Source organism: Tiliqua scincoides, chromosome 4 (assembly GCF_035046505.1).
Source record: "Tiliqua scincoides isolate rTilSci1 chromosome 4, rTilSci1.hap2, whole genome shotgun sequence".
In the NCBI taxonomy this organism is placed as follows: Eukaryota; Metazoa; Chordata; class Lepidosauria; order Squamata; family Scincidae; genus Tiliqua; species Tiliqua scincoides.
The window spans coordinates 100122844-100139066 of NC_089824.1; the positions used below are offsets into that span (position 1 = coordinate 100122844).

The window sequence follows — 16223 nt, forward strand, 5'->3', positions numbered from 1 at the left end:
GAAACTGGACACAAGAGAGTATTGTGCTTGCCCCTGGCAGGAAATGCTGCCTGACAGAATGACAATTCTGCATATCAGGCTCTCAGAAGAAACCATGAAATTAGTGCAAGTTAAAAAATGTGTATACCTTACTCAGTTTCCCGGGGCTGCCCCTTTTGGGGGCAATTTTAAGCAATAAAGCTTTCTTCTAATGACTTGTCTTGTGTGTGTATTTGTTTGGGGAAATTACTTAGAGGCACCACGGCTGGAAGGGGCTGAGGGTTCATTTAGCTAGGTGATGCACCGGAACCAGCTTGAGAGTGCATGCAGCTAAAGCAGACATGGGAGCTGGAAGGATAGGATAGTTGGGCGAGGGCTGACACCGCAGGGGAAGCACATGCCCTGTTGCTCTGATCTCCCTCCTCCCACTATTATACAAGGCCAAAACTAGACTTTGATCCCATTTTTGGAATATGAAACATTTCAATGAAAGGCAATGCAAGTACAGAGGAAGAAAGGAGAAACTTTTTTCATGAGTGTATAAACACTGATTTAATAGAAAATTCATACCAAAAGTAAATTCATAGCCTAATTTTATAAATTATATCCACACAGGAATAATTTATTTAACCTTGACAACAACAAATGTCATTGCAGTGGTGTCAAGTCCATTGCTGGCAGATGCACCAAAATGATAAGCACCATGGAATTTACGTGGCAAAAGCAGACAAATTGAAAGTGAAAACAATTTATTAAAAAAAAAAAACAGATGAAAACTTTTGTAAAATGGTTTGTACACATTTTCCAATAAAATGAAATAGCTTTTTATTAAAATTTGCTTCTAGGTGCTTAGCTTCTGCATAAATGTCCAACATAATGCACATGGACAAGTCAATTTCTCAGTGTTTTAAATCACTAAGTTCTGCACTATCTTTGTTTTCTATATTTTTGGTGGTATCATTTTTGTTATCGGCAAAAAAAACATCTCCCACTTTGTTTTCTGATTCTATTACACCAATTTCTACTAATTCCTGTACAGGTTGTTCATTCAATTCATCTTTTGTTTGCATAGGTAATGGATTGTTTTCCTTGGCTTTGCATTCCAAATCCATTTCTTCAAGCACGTCCCCTTCAGTGCCTGTTGTTCCTTCTTCTGTTTTACTTTCTACGTCTTCTTTCCTCTTGGCTTTGAACACCTCAACTCCCATCATTCTCAGGTAATGCAGCCTCTCATTCTTGGGCACAAAGGCACGAATGGAAGTCTTCCCAAGCCAGCCACATAACACAACAGAACACTGAAGGGTATCTGATAGGCTACAAATGCACAGCTATTAGCAATTCATGAAAGACTGGAAAGCCAATATAACATCATAAAAATACTAACATACTGAAACAGTGTTATTGTCAGTTGTACGTGCCACATTAGTATAGTGGTTTCAACAGAACTTAAGGAGAATGCTTTCAGCAGAACTTAAAATCCAGTTTTTGTTGGATTGTGCCTAGTTGCTGTGTAGAACACATATATAGGACAATAGGCCCTGCCCAAATAAGTTTACAAATCAATACTGGTGTTTCATTATACATTCACAGAAAGCAATTAGATTACCGCAGACACTCTCCTATAGGTCGAGAAATTTCTGCCAATAAAGCAAGCTTAGATCATCACCTCGCCTTATCTGCGAGGTCACTCAGGGGTCAGAACTTTTCAAGCAAGTCTGGCACTTCTGGCACTAGGAGAAGCAATGCTGAGATAGAGGGCTGTTAACCCCTCCAAGGCAACCCCTCCAGAGCAAAGCTGCTGCCAAAGTTAATCTTTTATTCTCCTCCTGAGATAAAAAGCAATTTCCATTGAAATCAATCAAGCCTCATTCTCTTTAGCAGATTCTGCTGCAGCCTCATTCCATTTTGCAAATGCTTGGTAGAGATCTGTTTTTTAAACACCAGGATGTAATCCTTGTTTCCATTTGAAACAAAGTCCCAGACTATAATTCAGTGCACCATTACTTAAGAATAACACATGAAAAAAAATGGATCTACTTCTGAGTAAACAGTGCTGTAATGCTCACAGTCATTCCTTGTTGCTTGTCTCTCCACTGTGAATTGAATTGCATACTTCCTGTTATGTGTTATGTTGTATGTTACATGTAGAATCTCTGGCTTAACGCACCAGGCATCTTAAAAAAGGATTTGATTAATGGTTCTCATATAGTGGTTCCCAACTTTTTTTCACATGCATACCCCTTGGCAGCCCATTTCCATAAATTGTACCCCTCATATTAGCAAAATTTCTGCAATTAATAAGAATAATATAAGCCCTCATCTTCGCTATATGAAAACCCATACCATGTATTCATCACAGTATTTTCTCTTTTTATCTGTTTGAGGAACTGAAGACTCTGCCTTTGCACTGTTTTGCACCAGAGGTGTCCTGAGAAATTCTTAGTGATTGATCATTTTCCATATTATGTTTCAACTTTTTTACTGTGCTGGTTTTCAGTCAATGATTCATACATGAATCAATGACCAAAAATTAGCTATTGGTGGGGCTTTCACAGCCACCTAGCTACCTCCCTTCCTGCCTTGCTGGTCCTGCAAGGCATTCTGGAGTACTACCTGCCTTTTTCTGCATTATTCAATTCTTTTTCAAGTACACCTAAAGGTCCTGTTGAGTGCCAATGGAGATACATGTACCCCAGGTTGGGAACCACTGCTCTACTGGTATGTTGTTTACAGTGCACTTACTCTGAGAGTGTTTACAAAAAGGTTGGGAAGACCAGAATTTAAAAAGTTAAAGAATAAAAATGTATCTTATGATCTTACACTATTTTTCAGGATCTGGCCTTGGGTAAAATCATACAAAACTATAGTCAGAAACCCCCCTAAGTTTAACCCCCCCACCTTATCTGAGGGTCATAGAAAATTCCATGATTTTTGACTCAAAACCTGCCCTTGACTTATCTGTGAGCAACTTATAGGCGAGTATCTGTGGTAATCTTCTCTGTAAATTACCTTCTGAGTAAACAATTCAGAGGTAATCCTTGCAATCCTCCCAACCCCAGCAACAAATCCCATGATTACTTACTTTGGATCTGGCTCATATTTCAAGACTATGCTCCCCATAGCTAAAAGAATGAATAAGAGACATTACAATGGAAGATAATTGTAAAATATAACCCACCATTAATGCAACAGCATTAATATGTAACCCAATAAGCAATATTACTGAAATTTTAGATCATTTTAACCAGTGTTTTATTTCTACAATAAAAATGCCAGGGCTCAGAACTGCCTTGAACCCATGCCCTCTAATATTGCTTCTTTATGTGATGGTGGTTGCAGTTATACAATGGTAAAGAAAAGGCACTCTTTACTTGGTTGAATGTACCTTGTATCTTACGAAGCAGCTCTTATAGTTAGGACATTCTTCCTCATGTCCAGTCTAAATCTACTTCTCTGTGGCTTCAACCCAGCTGTTAAAGCTGTAGTCCTGCCCACAGGCAGCATCAAAAGCAAGCCCTCCCCATCATCTGTGTATCAGCCCTTCAGATACTTGAATATACAGAAAATATATACAACAAAGTATATTGTGAGCGCTTCAGAGTAATTTTCAGAGTAATTCCTCCCAAAACTAGGTAAGAGAGCCACCATTCAATTTCAAAGTTGAGCTGCCTTGTTGGAAATGCAGCAGCTAAAACTACAGAGGAAGCTTTAGAAACTCCACACCAGTAATTAGCTCCTTGAACTACAGCCTGAATCAGGTTTCTCAATTTGTGGAACCAGAAGCACTTTCTATTTCCGAACAAACCTTTTTCAGTATATTTATGATTTTGTATGTTTGTGGTGTATCAAGCATTCACAACACAATCCAAAGATTACTCTTGCAGGGTTTACGCAAAGAATATGGTAACATGGGCTAAGATACATACACAACACAAACAGATTAAAAGCTGCATGTAGTTAAGCAGCAACTAGGTTAATTGGAGCCTCTGCAGTGGGTTGCTTGAAGTGTTAATTAAGCAAGCCACTTGCTTGTCGCCAAGTCCCATCACTTATCCGACAGGTCTCCATTGCAGTGCCTTTTGACCTCCTTCCTTCATGAGAGCCCTCTAGGAATGGAGACATTCCTCTTCCTGCCAGATGAGGGCCTCATAAATCAGGAAGTAGAGCACCTCCATTCCTAGAGGGCCTTTGAGATGGAGAGCACAGAGCCATTGCAGAAGGAGCCCTGTCAGGTAAGCAAAGAGCAGAGGGAGCCACAAGGGTGGTGAAAGTTTTGTTAATTAGGACATTTGGGTAACCAGTATCCCCTACTCCCTGTGAATGTTGGGTAACATGACTTTTAGGGAACATACTTTTTTATAGCCAAACATGATCAAATTTGCAGAGCAAAAATTCTACTCCAGAATTGTGTCGTGTAAGCGTATACAAAACCTTTTCCATTATTCATAAAAACATAAACAGTCCAATCTTTCATTAACATATATTATGCTCAAAAACACAAACACACACACACACAAAAACAAGGTTCCCATTTCAGAGAAAAATCAAATCAGAATTTGTCAATTTCTTCTTTTAAACAATTCTGTCAACCTGTCCATATATGTAATGTCTAGGGCTCTCATCAGCCACCCATTCTTTGTTGATGATGCTTCTTTCTTTCATTGCAGCCTATATAAAGCTTGACTGTAGAGACTGTTCTTATTAACCTCCCTAGGAAAATACTGCAAGATCAAAATTAGAAATCTGTTTCTACCACAAAAGAATTCGTGGGACTCAAGGTAGGTATGACAAAAATTGCCCTTGATTTAATATAGTATACTTCAAATTGGCAGCAGAGTGCTTTTTGCTACTTCTTGAAAGGCTGAATAGGATTTCTAAACAAGTTTCAGGTAACAGTAATCAGAAGTGAATACTTACCCATTCCTTTAACTTGATTGCGCGCCTCATTACTCAGTTTACTTAAGAATGGGTTCTCTTCTGTTAGCAGCACCTTAACATCTTCTATACTAACATTTACGATCCTTGCATTAATGAAGGGGTAGAGTGTATATATTCCCTGAGAAATATCAAACTCAGTTTTAAAAATGCAGTCCTTACTTTCTTACCAAAATAAATTTAATCATTTGACCAGTCCAAATACCAAACATATCCACCATTAAGATGTCTGCTTCTCTGAAAAACTGTCACTACTTAAGTGTAACTACTTAAACTGCAAGAAACAAAAGATCTGGAAATATTTTAATTTCAATTTGAAATGCTGCTTCAAATTGTTGGCCAACCGTCACAACTACTTTTTAAACCACTTTTTAAACTTAAGGAGTCTGAATCAAAACAGAAATAGTTTAAAAATGCTAATAACCTGTACTAAAACTGAATGTAAATTTTTAAGTTTGCTGAATTTCAAGGCATAACCTTCAAAGTGATAGCTTTATTCAATCTGTTGTAGCAAAAGAACCCAGTCTTGTGGCAACTTAAGATGAACTGATTTATTATGGCATAAGCTTTCAGATGCATAAAGTGCTATCGTCCATTGACACATAAACACAGGTGTACAGGGGAAAAAAATGTATGTAAGTGTGTGGCCACTTGGCAATGAAATGCAAGAGGTACAGCCTGATAATTTTAAGTGAAGCTTAATTTTAAGTAAAACAGAGAACAGAAATTCTAGTTGAGCTATTTTACACAGGAATCTCCTTGTCAAGTTACTATGTTGAAATACTAACTTTCAGGTCAGCAGCAGAGTGTACCTAAAAGATGGTGCATTTATCATGTCAGATTTGTATCTGTTTACTCTTTTGCTCAGAGCAGCATTTCTCAAAGTTTTGGGTCTCTGAAGCCTTTACACTCCTAAAAGGAGCCTACGGGAGCCCCACAGGCACATGCATGGAGTTTTGGGGATTCCCAGAGCTTAGGTGGATTGGCACAGTGTCGAGCCCAATGTCCGACTACTGGCAAAGAGCTGGAACAGTAGGGGAATGAGGAAAGAGAGCCATGAACAGGGGAGGTGGGAGGGAGGGGCAAGCAGACTGGGCAGGGGACAGATGGCAGCCACGTATGGTGTGTTCATGGAGCCCTTGAAGTGCTCGCAGGAGCCCCCAGGGCTCCTATGAGCATACTTTGAGAAACACTGGCTTAGAGACCGACCTGTTTATCTAAAAGTCAGCAATCTAAGTTAACAAGCCAGAGTCCACAACAAAATATTGCAGTATATCAGATATTTCCAAATCAGCATTCATATTCCTATTTGATTTAAAGGTTTGCCTGCAACAACACATGTACAGGTTAAAGCACATTCCCATAATTATCTTTCTTGTTTCAATTTTGCTGCTTGCTCTTTCCTTACCTAGAAACATTTTGTCTCCCTCAACTTGTTATTTTTCAATGCCCCTATTTCCCTTGGTGTTCAATTTGGCCCCTTTCTCCAGACTTTCCAATGCGCCCCCATCTCTCTTTTTCTCATCTGTCCCAAGCCATTATGTTCGTTGCTTTCCTTTTACAGGGTTCCCACATCACCACCTGTCATCGAACACTTCAGTGTGGCCAGTTGGCTTACTTTCATTAATAGGACAAATAGGGAAAAGTAGGCATGTTACTTCAACTCTTGTCCCCCCCCCCCCCCAAGACCACAAATGGAATAGTGGCAGTATTGGGAGCGAGTGAGTCATGCATGTGCAATTATACAAATTGCATTTTGTGGGGTGCTTCCTTTTCAGGTTATTTTGGTTTTCTTTTTCATGTTAATATTTTCAGCTTCTGTATCTCCTTCACTTCTCAATCAATTTGCACCAATTTAGGAGTAGTGGTATATACTGTAACTCAACTACCCTGTGCCAAATTTTAAGACAATTGGGGGGAGGGCAGATTTCATGACTAGAATGTTCAAGACTTATAGTGGCAGAGTGTTTTTCCACCTCATCTTATTATACATACAAATTTGCCTATATCATTTTTTGATTATGCAGAACTGTCACAGGCTGTACCATGCATTTCATAGCACATGCACACACATGTTTGTATATGTCAATTGGAGATAATACCCATGTATCTGGATAAACTGGACATTAGTTCACAAAAGAGAGAGAGACTGCCTCCTTTGGTATCATCTGGCCTGCTCCCTTGGGCCATCTGAGGGGGCCCTTCTGGATGTGCTGCCGTTAGGAGAGGTTAGGGGGGTGGTGCTTAGAAATAGGGTCTTCTTAGTACTGGCACCTATTCTATGGAATTCCTTCCCCATTGTGAGTGGCTCCATTAATTATTATTATTATTATTATTATTATTATTATTATTATTAGGCCTTATGAGTAAGGCCTGAAGACCTTATTTCAAAAAACCTTTAGAACTCAGGTTTTTAAAGGGTACACATTGGTTTCAAACTGGTGTTCACTGATTTTTATTATTTGATGTTTTTATGACTGATGGTTTTTATTGCTGATGATTGTCACTGCGTGTCTTTAAAATTGTGTTTTTATGTATTTTAAAGTTTTCTGTAGTTTTAATGTATATGCATTTCTTATGTGCTGTGAGCTACCTGGGTGCCCTTCAGGAAGAAAGGCAGGATATAAATCGAATAAAATAACTAATTTCAAAATAAATGTATTAGTCTTTAAGATGCCACAGTTCTTATTTCAAAGCATGGCTCCATTTTAGGAACAAAATCTTACTGGAACTTAACTTGACCATTATCACTTTACCTCTTGTGCTAATCTGAAGGCACAACCAAATTGTTCTCCATCGCTATTGCGGCACCACACTTTTATTCCTGTGTTAATAACCTGAAAGTGGGGTAAAAACAACAAAAACAAACATGTTTAATCATTTCAATACTGTATAGCTCTTTTATAGCAGTTTAGCAGGAATGGCATGAAGAGTATCAGCACCAGTTCAGCCTTGACAAAGTGGGACATTTAAAATCCGCAGAAAACTATAAGTTGTCTACTTTGGATACCTGCTTAACCCAAACATGCAGAAAGATACAGAGAATGAAGTTGTCTCTCATGACAGGATGGGAAGCTCATGGGGGTTCAAGGACACAGGCACTGGAAAGTAGGACTAGAGGAAGGGAAGGAAATTAAACACCAAGGACAGTCCTTATCAAGAGGGAATTACACAGACTTCCAAGAGGAAAAATGGGTGGCTGCGAAAGGAGAGTCAGTACAAAAGGCAAGTGCAAGGGGGCAAACGGAAAGGTTCTGATTAACCTCTTCAAAGTGCTAAAGCTAAGCAGAAGAATCCACTCTCCTTACCTATCTTCCTTAGCCCAGGATACCCACAAGAGTCTAAAGAACATTTTAGGCACAATTTGCAATTTAAATTTTCTGCTACTCACACCTTTTCCTACTACTGTGTCAGCAATGAACATCTGGCTTTGAAAATAGATAGTCCTGTTCTCTTATCAATGGTACTATCATTTTACAGGGAAACAAGTTTACCACTCAGGTCACATGAAACATCACAGTACTTAGTACTGCTGTATATAGGAACTCCCTTACTGAAGGCATAAATACAAGTCAAACCTTCAATTTCTCACTGTTGTTCAGCAACACATTTCTTATTTCCTTGGAAACCATGTATAACTGCCTCTTCTTTCCTTCCTGAGTACGAGTTAACAAATTCATCTTAGGGAACGAAGGATCCAATGCGTAAAAAGTCCTGGAAACAGATTAACTTACATGAATTCAAGTTCTATTGATCTTCCTGGAATCTGCACACAGGCAACTGTAGTAGAAGAGATCTAATATTTAAGACTGGAGCCTACAGACATTTTTATTTCTTAGACCAGGGGTGTCAAACTCATTTCATGCAGGGGGCCTAATAGCATTCATGACATCTGCTAAGGGCCGGAAGTGATGTCATTAAGCAGGCCACGACTAGAAATAAGCACTTTTTTCTCACTTGGGAACTCATTAGCTGCAAGTGACAGAAGAGAAATTACACAAATCTTGATCATATTTTCAAGATATGGAAGAACCCAATTATCATGCAGGCTGCCCTTTCAGCACTGAGAGCAGCAGATGGTGATGCTGGTAGAGCCTGAAGGCCAGATAAAGAGCTTCCACAGACTGCAGCTGGCCCCTGGGTCTTATGTTTGACACCCCTGTCTTAGACAGTTTCTTTCCACTCAAGATCTTGTATATTTAAAAATATTTCTCTTCTATCTCACTTATACAATATTTGGAATTCAAGAAATTCAGACAAATACTAACTGGGGAGATATAAGGTTGAGACATACTAGAACACAGTCAGACTGCTACTGCTGCATTGTACCACAAAGCATGTGTCTTGTCTATTGTCTAACCTCTGCTCAAACTTCATTGTAAACTTGATTAAATGCAAAAAGTTGTTCAGGTGCCCTTCCTCCCGTGCCCCCCTTTTAAATAGCAACAGCACATCTGAAACTCATTCCAACTTCAACCCAACTGAAACAGGATGGGCAACCCAATCCTAAGCTCTCCGGCGGTGCAGAGTTCAGTGGTGCCAAAATGGCTACCACTGCATCCAGAGGGGCCAGGGAGGCCATTGGTGGTCTCCTCAGGGGAAGGGAACTTTTGTCCCTCCCCCCCCCCCAAGAAAAGCCCCAGGCCCCACAATGTGGCTACTCACATCTGTGTCAGCTATTGTGCCAGCACACATGAGAGAAGCCCCATGTTAGGCTTTGCAGCCCAACATGGGAATAGGATCTGGCAGAGAAAGCCTCCACTAGTCCCTCCCCCTCCCAGGCCACTCCTCCCCCTTCCCCCTCCCTTGAAGCTGCCCGGCAGTGCTACTGCCCGGCAGTACTGCCACACCACTGCCTGGCAGTGCTACTTACTGCTGGTGGCTTGTCATTGTCCTCCTCTCAGAGATGATGCTTCTCTCTGGGGGCTATAATCATCATTACGGCATGTTTGCAACACCCAGCGCCAGAGGGACAAGTGTACCATTGGCACTAGAGCCCTTAGGTTTGGGCTCTAATTCACCTATTGAGTACTAAGTGTACTAGGTATGGATCCTATCATATGTAAAATAAAACATTTTATCTTACTGAATAGGTGGAAATAACGGGTCATCTTCAGAAAGGAACACAAATGGATCTTCTTTAAATCCAAAAAGTTTCATTTTTTTAGATGGTGGTGGCCTGGAAGAAAAGCAGAAACCAATGATCAATAAATACAGTAAGTGTCACATCAAAACTTTTTTTCTTAAAATGCTCATTGACATGGTTAAGAGTTTCTATAGTATTTCCAGAATCTGGACTGAGTATTCTGTAACTATTCTAGCTATTCTGTAACCAACTTTCTAGAAACAAAGAGGCAACTGCTTCCATGCCATCACAGTCAATGCACAGAAAGAAATCAACATACGAAATAGTTCCCACAGGCTTGTTTGGGAATGGCATTAAATACTTTGTTGGTAAATCTTGGTCTTACATTATTCTACACATCTAAATACACCAGATCTGCGTTTTTGTTTAAAATTTCTTTCAAACATTTATTTGACCTATTTGGACTGCTTCATTTAAAAGTGTCTTTAACACTTTTAACACAAAGATGCCAACATCTTTGAGAGAAAGCATCTGCTCACAATATACAGTAGAAGTTATGGATTAACCTGATCAAGAGTAGAAAATGCAACACTAGCTTGGAAAATACTGTCTTGAGGAAACACTAAACTTTGCTTTTGCCTCTTCTAGTTCTAACATTTGTTGGAAAATATTAAAAAAATTTCTGTAGATTTTACAACCAAAATCAAGTAAACAAACTGTCTGGTTTACCTAAATTATTCCTGTTGCAAAATTAGCACCTTCTGTGTATAGAATTTGCTCTATCAATGCCAAGCCTCTAATCTTATGCATGGACTGGCTCTTATTAGTAAGGTAACAAGATAATGTTAAGAAATAATGAGCCTCCTTAAGAGGAGGCTTCTCAGCTTTCCTACCACTGAACAGAAGGATTAGAACAGACACTGGTATAGAACAGTGGCTTGGTTTAACTGCTGTGAATAATGGAAGTTTTAATTTTCAGTTTCTTACCCACAAACTACATCCTTTTTGCTTTCAGCACTCTCAAGAATTAAAGAGTCTCCATCTTTTGCTTCTGTGGTCACATGGCCTTCAACAGTTTCCAAAGAACCCTGTTCTGCAGGAACAGTCACACTTTCTACCACCTCTGGTAACAGTTTGCGCTGGAACTATTCAAAATAGGAGGAGTTAGTTTCAAGGCAAAAAAATTAATTAATTATTATGACATATACGATTTTTCCTTACCACTGTTTAAATTTCATGCCCAGTAAAGAATTCAAACAGAAATTAAAGATGCATGTTGGCATAAATGTCTGCTTGAAGGTCAATTTTGTGCCAAGTTCATTCCGTTTACTCCTCACAGAAAAGGTCTAAGAACTGCTTTAATGTGTTTTCCAAGTTAAGACCAAATTAAACATCAACAACAAGGCAGTGAAGCCTACATGGAAATGTAAGCTCTTTTGCTTTGCCAGAAGGCTGTGTTAGGAGCCCCGGTTCAGCATGGACGAAGGACAAAATTATTTTCAACATTTTGGGAAATAACAGTTCCTTTCCAAGTCTATCCAAGGTGAGCCTTGAAAAGCTCACTCATTTCTAAAAGAAACTAAAGCACAGAAAGGGGGCATAATTAGAAATAACCAGTGGTTAAGAAATGGCAGAAGCATATCACTTTTAAAAATACTTTATTTTCATTTTGTGAGATAGCTAATCATGCACACGAGAAATACAGGCAAAGTGCCAAGTTATTTTAAATTTTGAAATCCATAAAAAAATACCTTGGTATCTGAGCACAGATTTCTATACTTTAATTTCATTAACCATTCCAGGAATGCAGCCATATGCATTTTTAAGTATAATGTTCCTTGAGGCATACTTTCAGTCAACACCTTTATGGCCCAAAAGAATAAGTTATTCCTATACAGATACAACAGCCAGATTCCAAAGAGCTAGTTCAAGACTGCTTCTGAGCTCAGGCTGCCCCAATAGGAATTTTACTTTCAATATGCCATATCGCATGCTGCATTTTACATTTCTCCATGCCCCTTAGATTCAAAAGCAATGTGCTATGTTGCAGGGAACGGACTGCTGTCTGAGAAACACAAGCCAAAGACGCCTTCAAAATACAATACTAGTTCTATGTTATTTGGATCTTGGAATTTATTTCATAATATCCCTGGTAACATTTTTTCAAGAATTCACATCAAGCTCAACCACCACCACTAAAGCTTAGCCAATTTTAATATTAAGATTCCTTATTATTGGCATAAAAGCCAAGATTTGCTTTCATCCGAACACTACGACAAAGTTTATGAAGCTTTTATAAACATTACCTTGGATTGGCGTTTATTCCATGGCATGGGAGATTTTTTAATTAATACAGCTACAAAAAAACCTCCAGTATTCTGATGGTGTGGCAAAATTCTAAGACTAGAAAAATAAAAGTTTTGTATCAGTATCAGCATACATATTTTTGTGGCATACCAGAAAAATCTAGGCCCAGTTTCTGAACATAAATGAACAATCCCCTAGTGTATATAAAAATACTCAAGGCAAATACTTCACTAATAATCTTGACTTTCTATTATAAATGTTATTTAACTGAGCTTTCAAACACAAATCCAGGCATTCAGAACCATGAAGATCATTTTACATTTTCATACATTTGCCTGGTTTAAATTAAGGGCAATAAAGTAGACTAGAATGAGTAAAGCTATGCAAAATCCTAACTGTATGCCCCTTCAGGAAGCTTCCATAGCATCAGGATGCACCTATTTCAACTGTATTCAGCTGCAAGATATGCCTGGAGATGAATGCAGAATAATTTTTACCATTCAAATTTAAAGTTAGAATGATTTTTAAAAAACCTAGTTAAGTCATTAGTTCATTTTAAAGTCATTTGCACCTAAAAAATCCTGGTTAGCTTGATCAGTCCAAATACTTCATCCTGTATCTGTCTTTGGTGCTCCAGTTTTAAAAAAAATTTCTTTCCAACAAAGTCAGCATTTCAGTGAAGAAATGCTAACCTTCCCCCAAGCAAACCTCATATGTGCCAGTCAGAATCTCAAAGTACTCCCTGTCCCGTAGGCTTTCCCCTACAACAGGGGTCTCTAAACTTTTTGGCTGAAGGGCCGCATCAAATATCTGGCACAGGGTCGAGGGCCGGAAAAAAAAATTAAATATTAAATTTAAATAAATACATTAGAAATCATCATCATCAAACCTTTATTGCTTAACCATAGGTCATTACATTAGGGGAAAAAATAAAAATATAAAATATATAAATTCTTTAGTATAATAGTGCCTTACAATAAAAAACATAACTTATTAACAGATTGAATAAAACAAGATCTTATCTTTTTGGCCGCTAGAGCAAAATGTGCCACAGCAAATGTAACCTTTGATTGTAAATCCTCGAGTAAATAATAAACTAATTGTTCAGGGGAACAACCACACAGGGTTTTTATTATTGGTTCCAGAAATCGGCTTCTCGGATTCTCATATAAGGGGCAAATCAATAAATAGTGTAACACATCTTCAACCTGCCCACATCCATAAACACACAGACGCTTTGCTATTGGGATTTTTTTATATCTACCCTCTAAATATGCTGAAGGCATTTGTTGAAATCTCAATTCAGTAAAAGCTCTTCTTAGCTGTGGGAAAGTCAGAGTCTCAAAATACATGGACATTGCATACTGGATGTTAATATGGGAATACCAGCTCGAATAACGAGATTCCCATAAAGAGACTTTATCTTGGTATGATTCCCAGTCATAAATCCATTCCCTGAGCTCTTTAGGACTCAGGCAGAGAAACTTATCAAACTCCAGATTAAAATACTTTAACTTACATTAGAGATGGAACTTGGATGAATGAATAAATGAATGGGCTCAAATGTCCAGGACGTCTCCAAGCACAAACACAGCCCAAGAAATAAAGCACACACTTAAATGGATGCTCATTCCACCACCCCACAAGCACAACACTGGTTGTGTTGGTCAACTGGGCCAGATGCTCTCAGGGGATCAGAGGCCTGCCGCGGGCTGCATCTGGCCCCCAGGCCGGGATTTGGAGACCCCTGCTCGACAAGAACATTTTGCTTTAAGAACTTAAGATTGGTTTTATGAATGTTATGTTAACAGCAGTTCTCAAAAACAGTTCCCAACAATAGACATCCCAATTTGCCTATTAGGATAGGACTATTACAACATTGCAGATCTCCATACTATTCTTTTTAATAGCATTTTTGAACAAGTTTTGCATTCTTCCAGGAAAATGAGCATGTAACTGTTTGGGCACATATTTTGAACCAATTTGACCTTGAGAAAAAAAAAAAGGATAGAGGGGGAAAACGCACTATTTTATGAGAACTTTCCAAAGAGCAACATTGAGTCAAGTGACCAACCAAACAATGAAGATCTCCCACAAGGGCTCAGGTGCAGACACACACTCATTCTACTAACTACAAAAGGATGCTGACGACTAAAATTTCTAATTACAGCAAGTATACACACCAGCGTTCTAAATGCAGTGCTTTCAGTTTTTCTTCATCTTTCAAAGGGAACATGGTGGGCCGGATTTGAGTTTGTCTATTGGAAGGCACATCTTTCCAATCTTCAAACCATTGCCCGTCTTTCAACATTACCTAGGTGACAGGACATGAATATATTTCAAAATTGCCACTGCGAACATATACGGTAAGCTAGATTTGGAATATACTGAACTGGCATTAGCAAGGAAGACCGCTGTACAGAAAATTTAGATTACATTAAGACTTGCTTGTTCATTTAAGAATTGGTTCAATCCCAGGCATCTCTACTTAAAAAGGACCTCAGATAACATGACTGGGAAAAACCTCTCTTTGAGAACAGCTGATAGTCAACATTAGACAACATAATCAACTAAACAGATCAATAATTTGGCAACTTATTGTGTTCATATAAATATTAAAAATAGTTTGAACCTTGGATTTTAAAATCAGTAGGATTCTACTTTTTGTCCGAATTAAAAGTATGGTTGTGACTGATTATAATACACATTCCTGTTATATTACCTTCCATTGTGTAACTCCGGGCATTCTCTTCAGACCTGGCAGCTCAGAAGAAACATCAGCAAGTTCTAAGGCACCTTTAAACAAATAAAACTAGTGTAAAGAAGCAATTGCTAGGAAAATTATATGATTTTGAGCAAACTAGAAATGCTAACTTGGAAACACTGTGGGGAAAATACAAGGCTGACAGCACAATTCTAGACATGTCTATTCAGAATTATATTCCAATGTGTTCAATAGTGCTTACTCCGGGGAAAATATATATAGGACTACAGGCTAAGTTACCTAGCAACACAACATATTATATGTTTTGAAGTTACAGCATTCTTTAAGATGCGCATGTGAGAGCTGCAATTATTCCAAGTTGGCAGTTATGATACTTGAAATTTATGTAGAACTTTGAACAAACACACTTCACATATATCAACATTACAATGACCATGGAATGTGGGCAAGCATTATTAGCTGTATAATACATGAAGTGAGGGGCTGGAGACAGAAGCTGAAAGACTGTGAACACATCCTAAAGGTTTTGCACAGCAAAACCTTACATTATTAAAGCTGGTAGGAGAAGGGGTAAATGCTTTATTCCTCAGTTGCTATGTGCTATGGATGGTATGTGAGAAAAGCATAACTGATAACAAACATGATCCCATTATTATGGGCAGGAGGTCTGGTCTAGAGGGTAGAACATCCTGAGGGTAGACCTGAAGATAACATCCGCAGGTCGCCAGTTTGAGGCCACTGGCACCGTGAATGGTGAGACCTTGAAGCAGCTGACAAGCTGAGCCGAGTTATTCTACCTGCTCTTCGGTGTTAGCGAAGAAGCGTCTTGGCTGCCCTCCATGTGAGAGATGAAGGAGCTGCTTATCAGCTTGCGTGGGAGGAAACTGGAGGCCAGAATGTGATACCAGATCAGAAAGATCTATCTGAAATGTTGTGGTTCTTGAAAGATAGAACCTTTCAATTGTAAAAATCCCTAAGGGGATTTAGAACAGCCTGCCTTTGTAAACCGCCTTGAATAAAGTCTGAGGAGAAATCTGACGACCAAGAAAGGCGGTATATAAATACCTGTATTATTATTATTATCCTTTGATTTGTATCCACCCAACCCCCACAAAAGGCAGAAGTTTTAAATTAAGGATGATAGAAAGAATCAATAAGAGTTGGCCAAAGTGGTTCTATACAGACATCATT

At 38.7% G+C, this 16223-nt stretch overlaps 1 protein-coding gene across 3 annotated transcripts in view; it reads right to left on the reverse strand.

The window, feature by feature from the left end:
* Window positions 1–530: 530 nt before the first annotated feature.
* NSUN2 (NOP2/Sun RNA methyltransferase 2) overlaps window positions 531–16223 on the reverse strand; it is a 51157-nt gene continuing 35464 nt past the window's right edge. For 2 of the 3 annotated variants that reach the window (XM_066623706.1, XM_066623708.1), the window contains 10 exons: window positions 15030–15103; window positions 14491–14621; window positions 12307–12403; window positions 10988–11145; window positions 10001–10093; window positions 8493–8628; window positions 7671–7751; window positions 4897–5035; window positions 3062–3101; window positions 531–1293 (listed from right to left, as the gene is read on the reverse strand). In XM_066623706.1, coding sequence (XP_066479803.1) covers window positions 879–1293; window positions 3062–3101; window positions 4897–5035; window positions 7671–7751; window positions 8493–8628; window positions 10001–10093; window positions 10988–11145; window positions 12307–12403; window positions 14491–14621; window positions 15030–15103 — 1364 coding nt within the window. In that variant the 3' untranslated portion in view covers window positions 531–878. The remainder of the gene's footprint in view (window positions 1294–3061; window positions 3102–4896; window positions 5036–7670; window positions 7752–8492; window positions 8629–10000; window positions 10094–10987; window positions 11146–12306; window positions 12404–14490; window positions 14622–15029; window positions 15104–16223) is intronic. The other variant, XM_066623707.1, reaches the window with a different exon arrangement.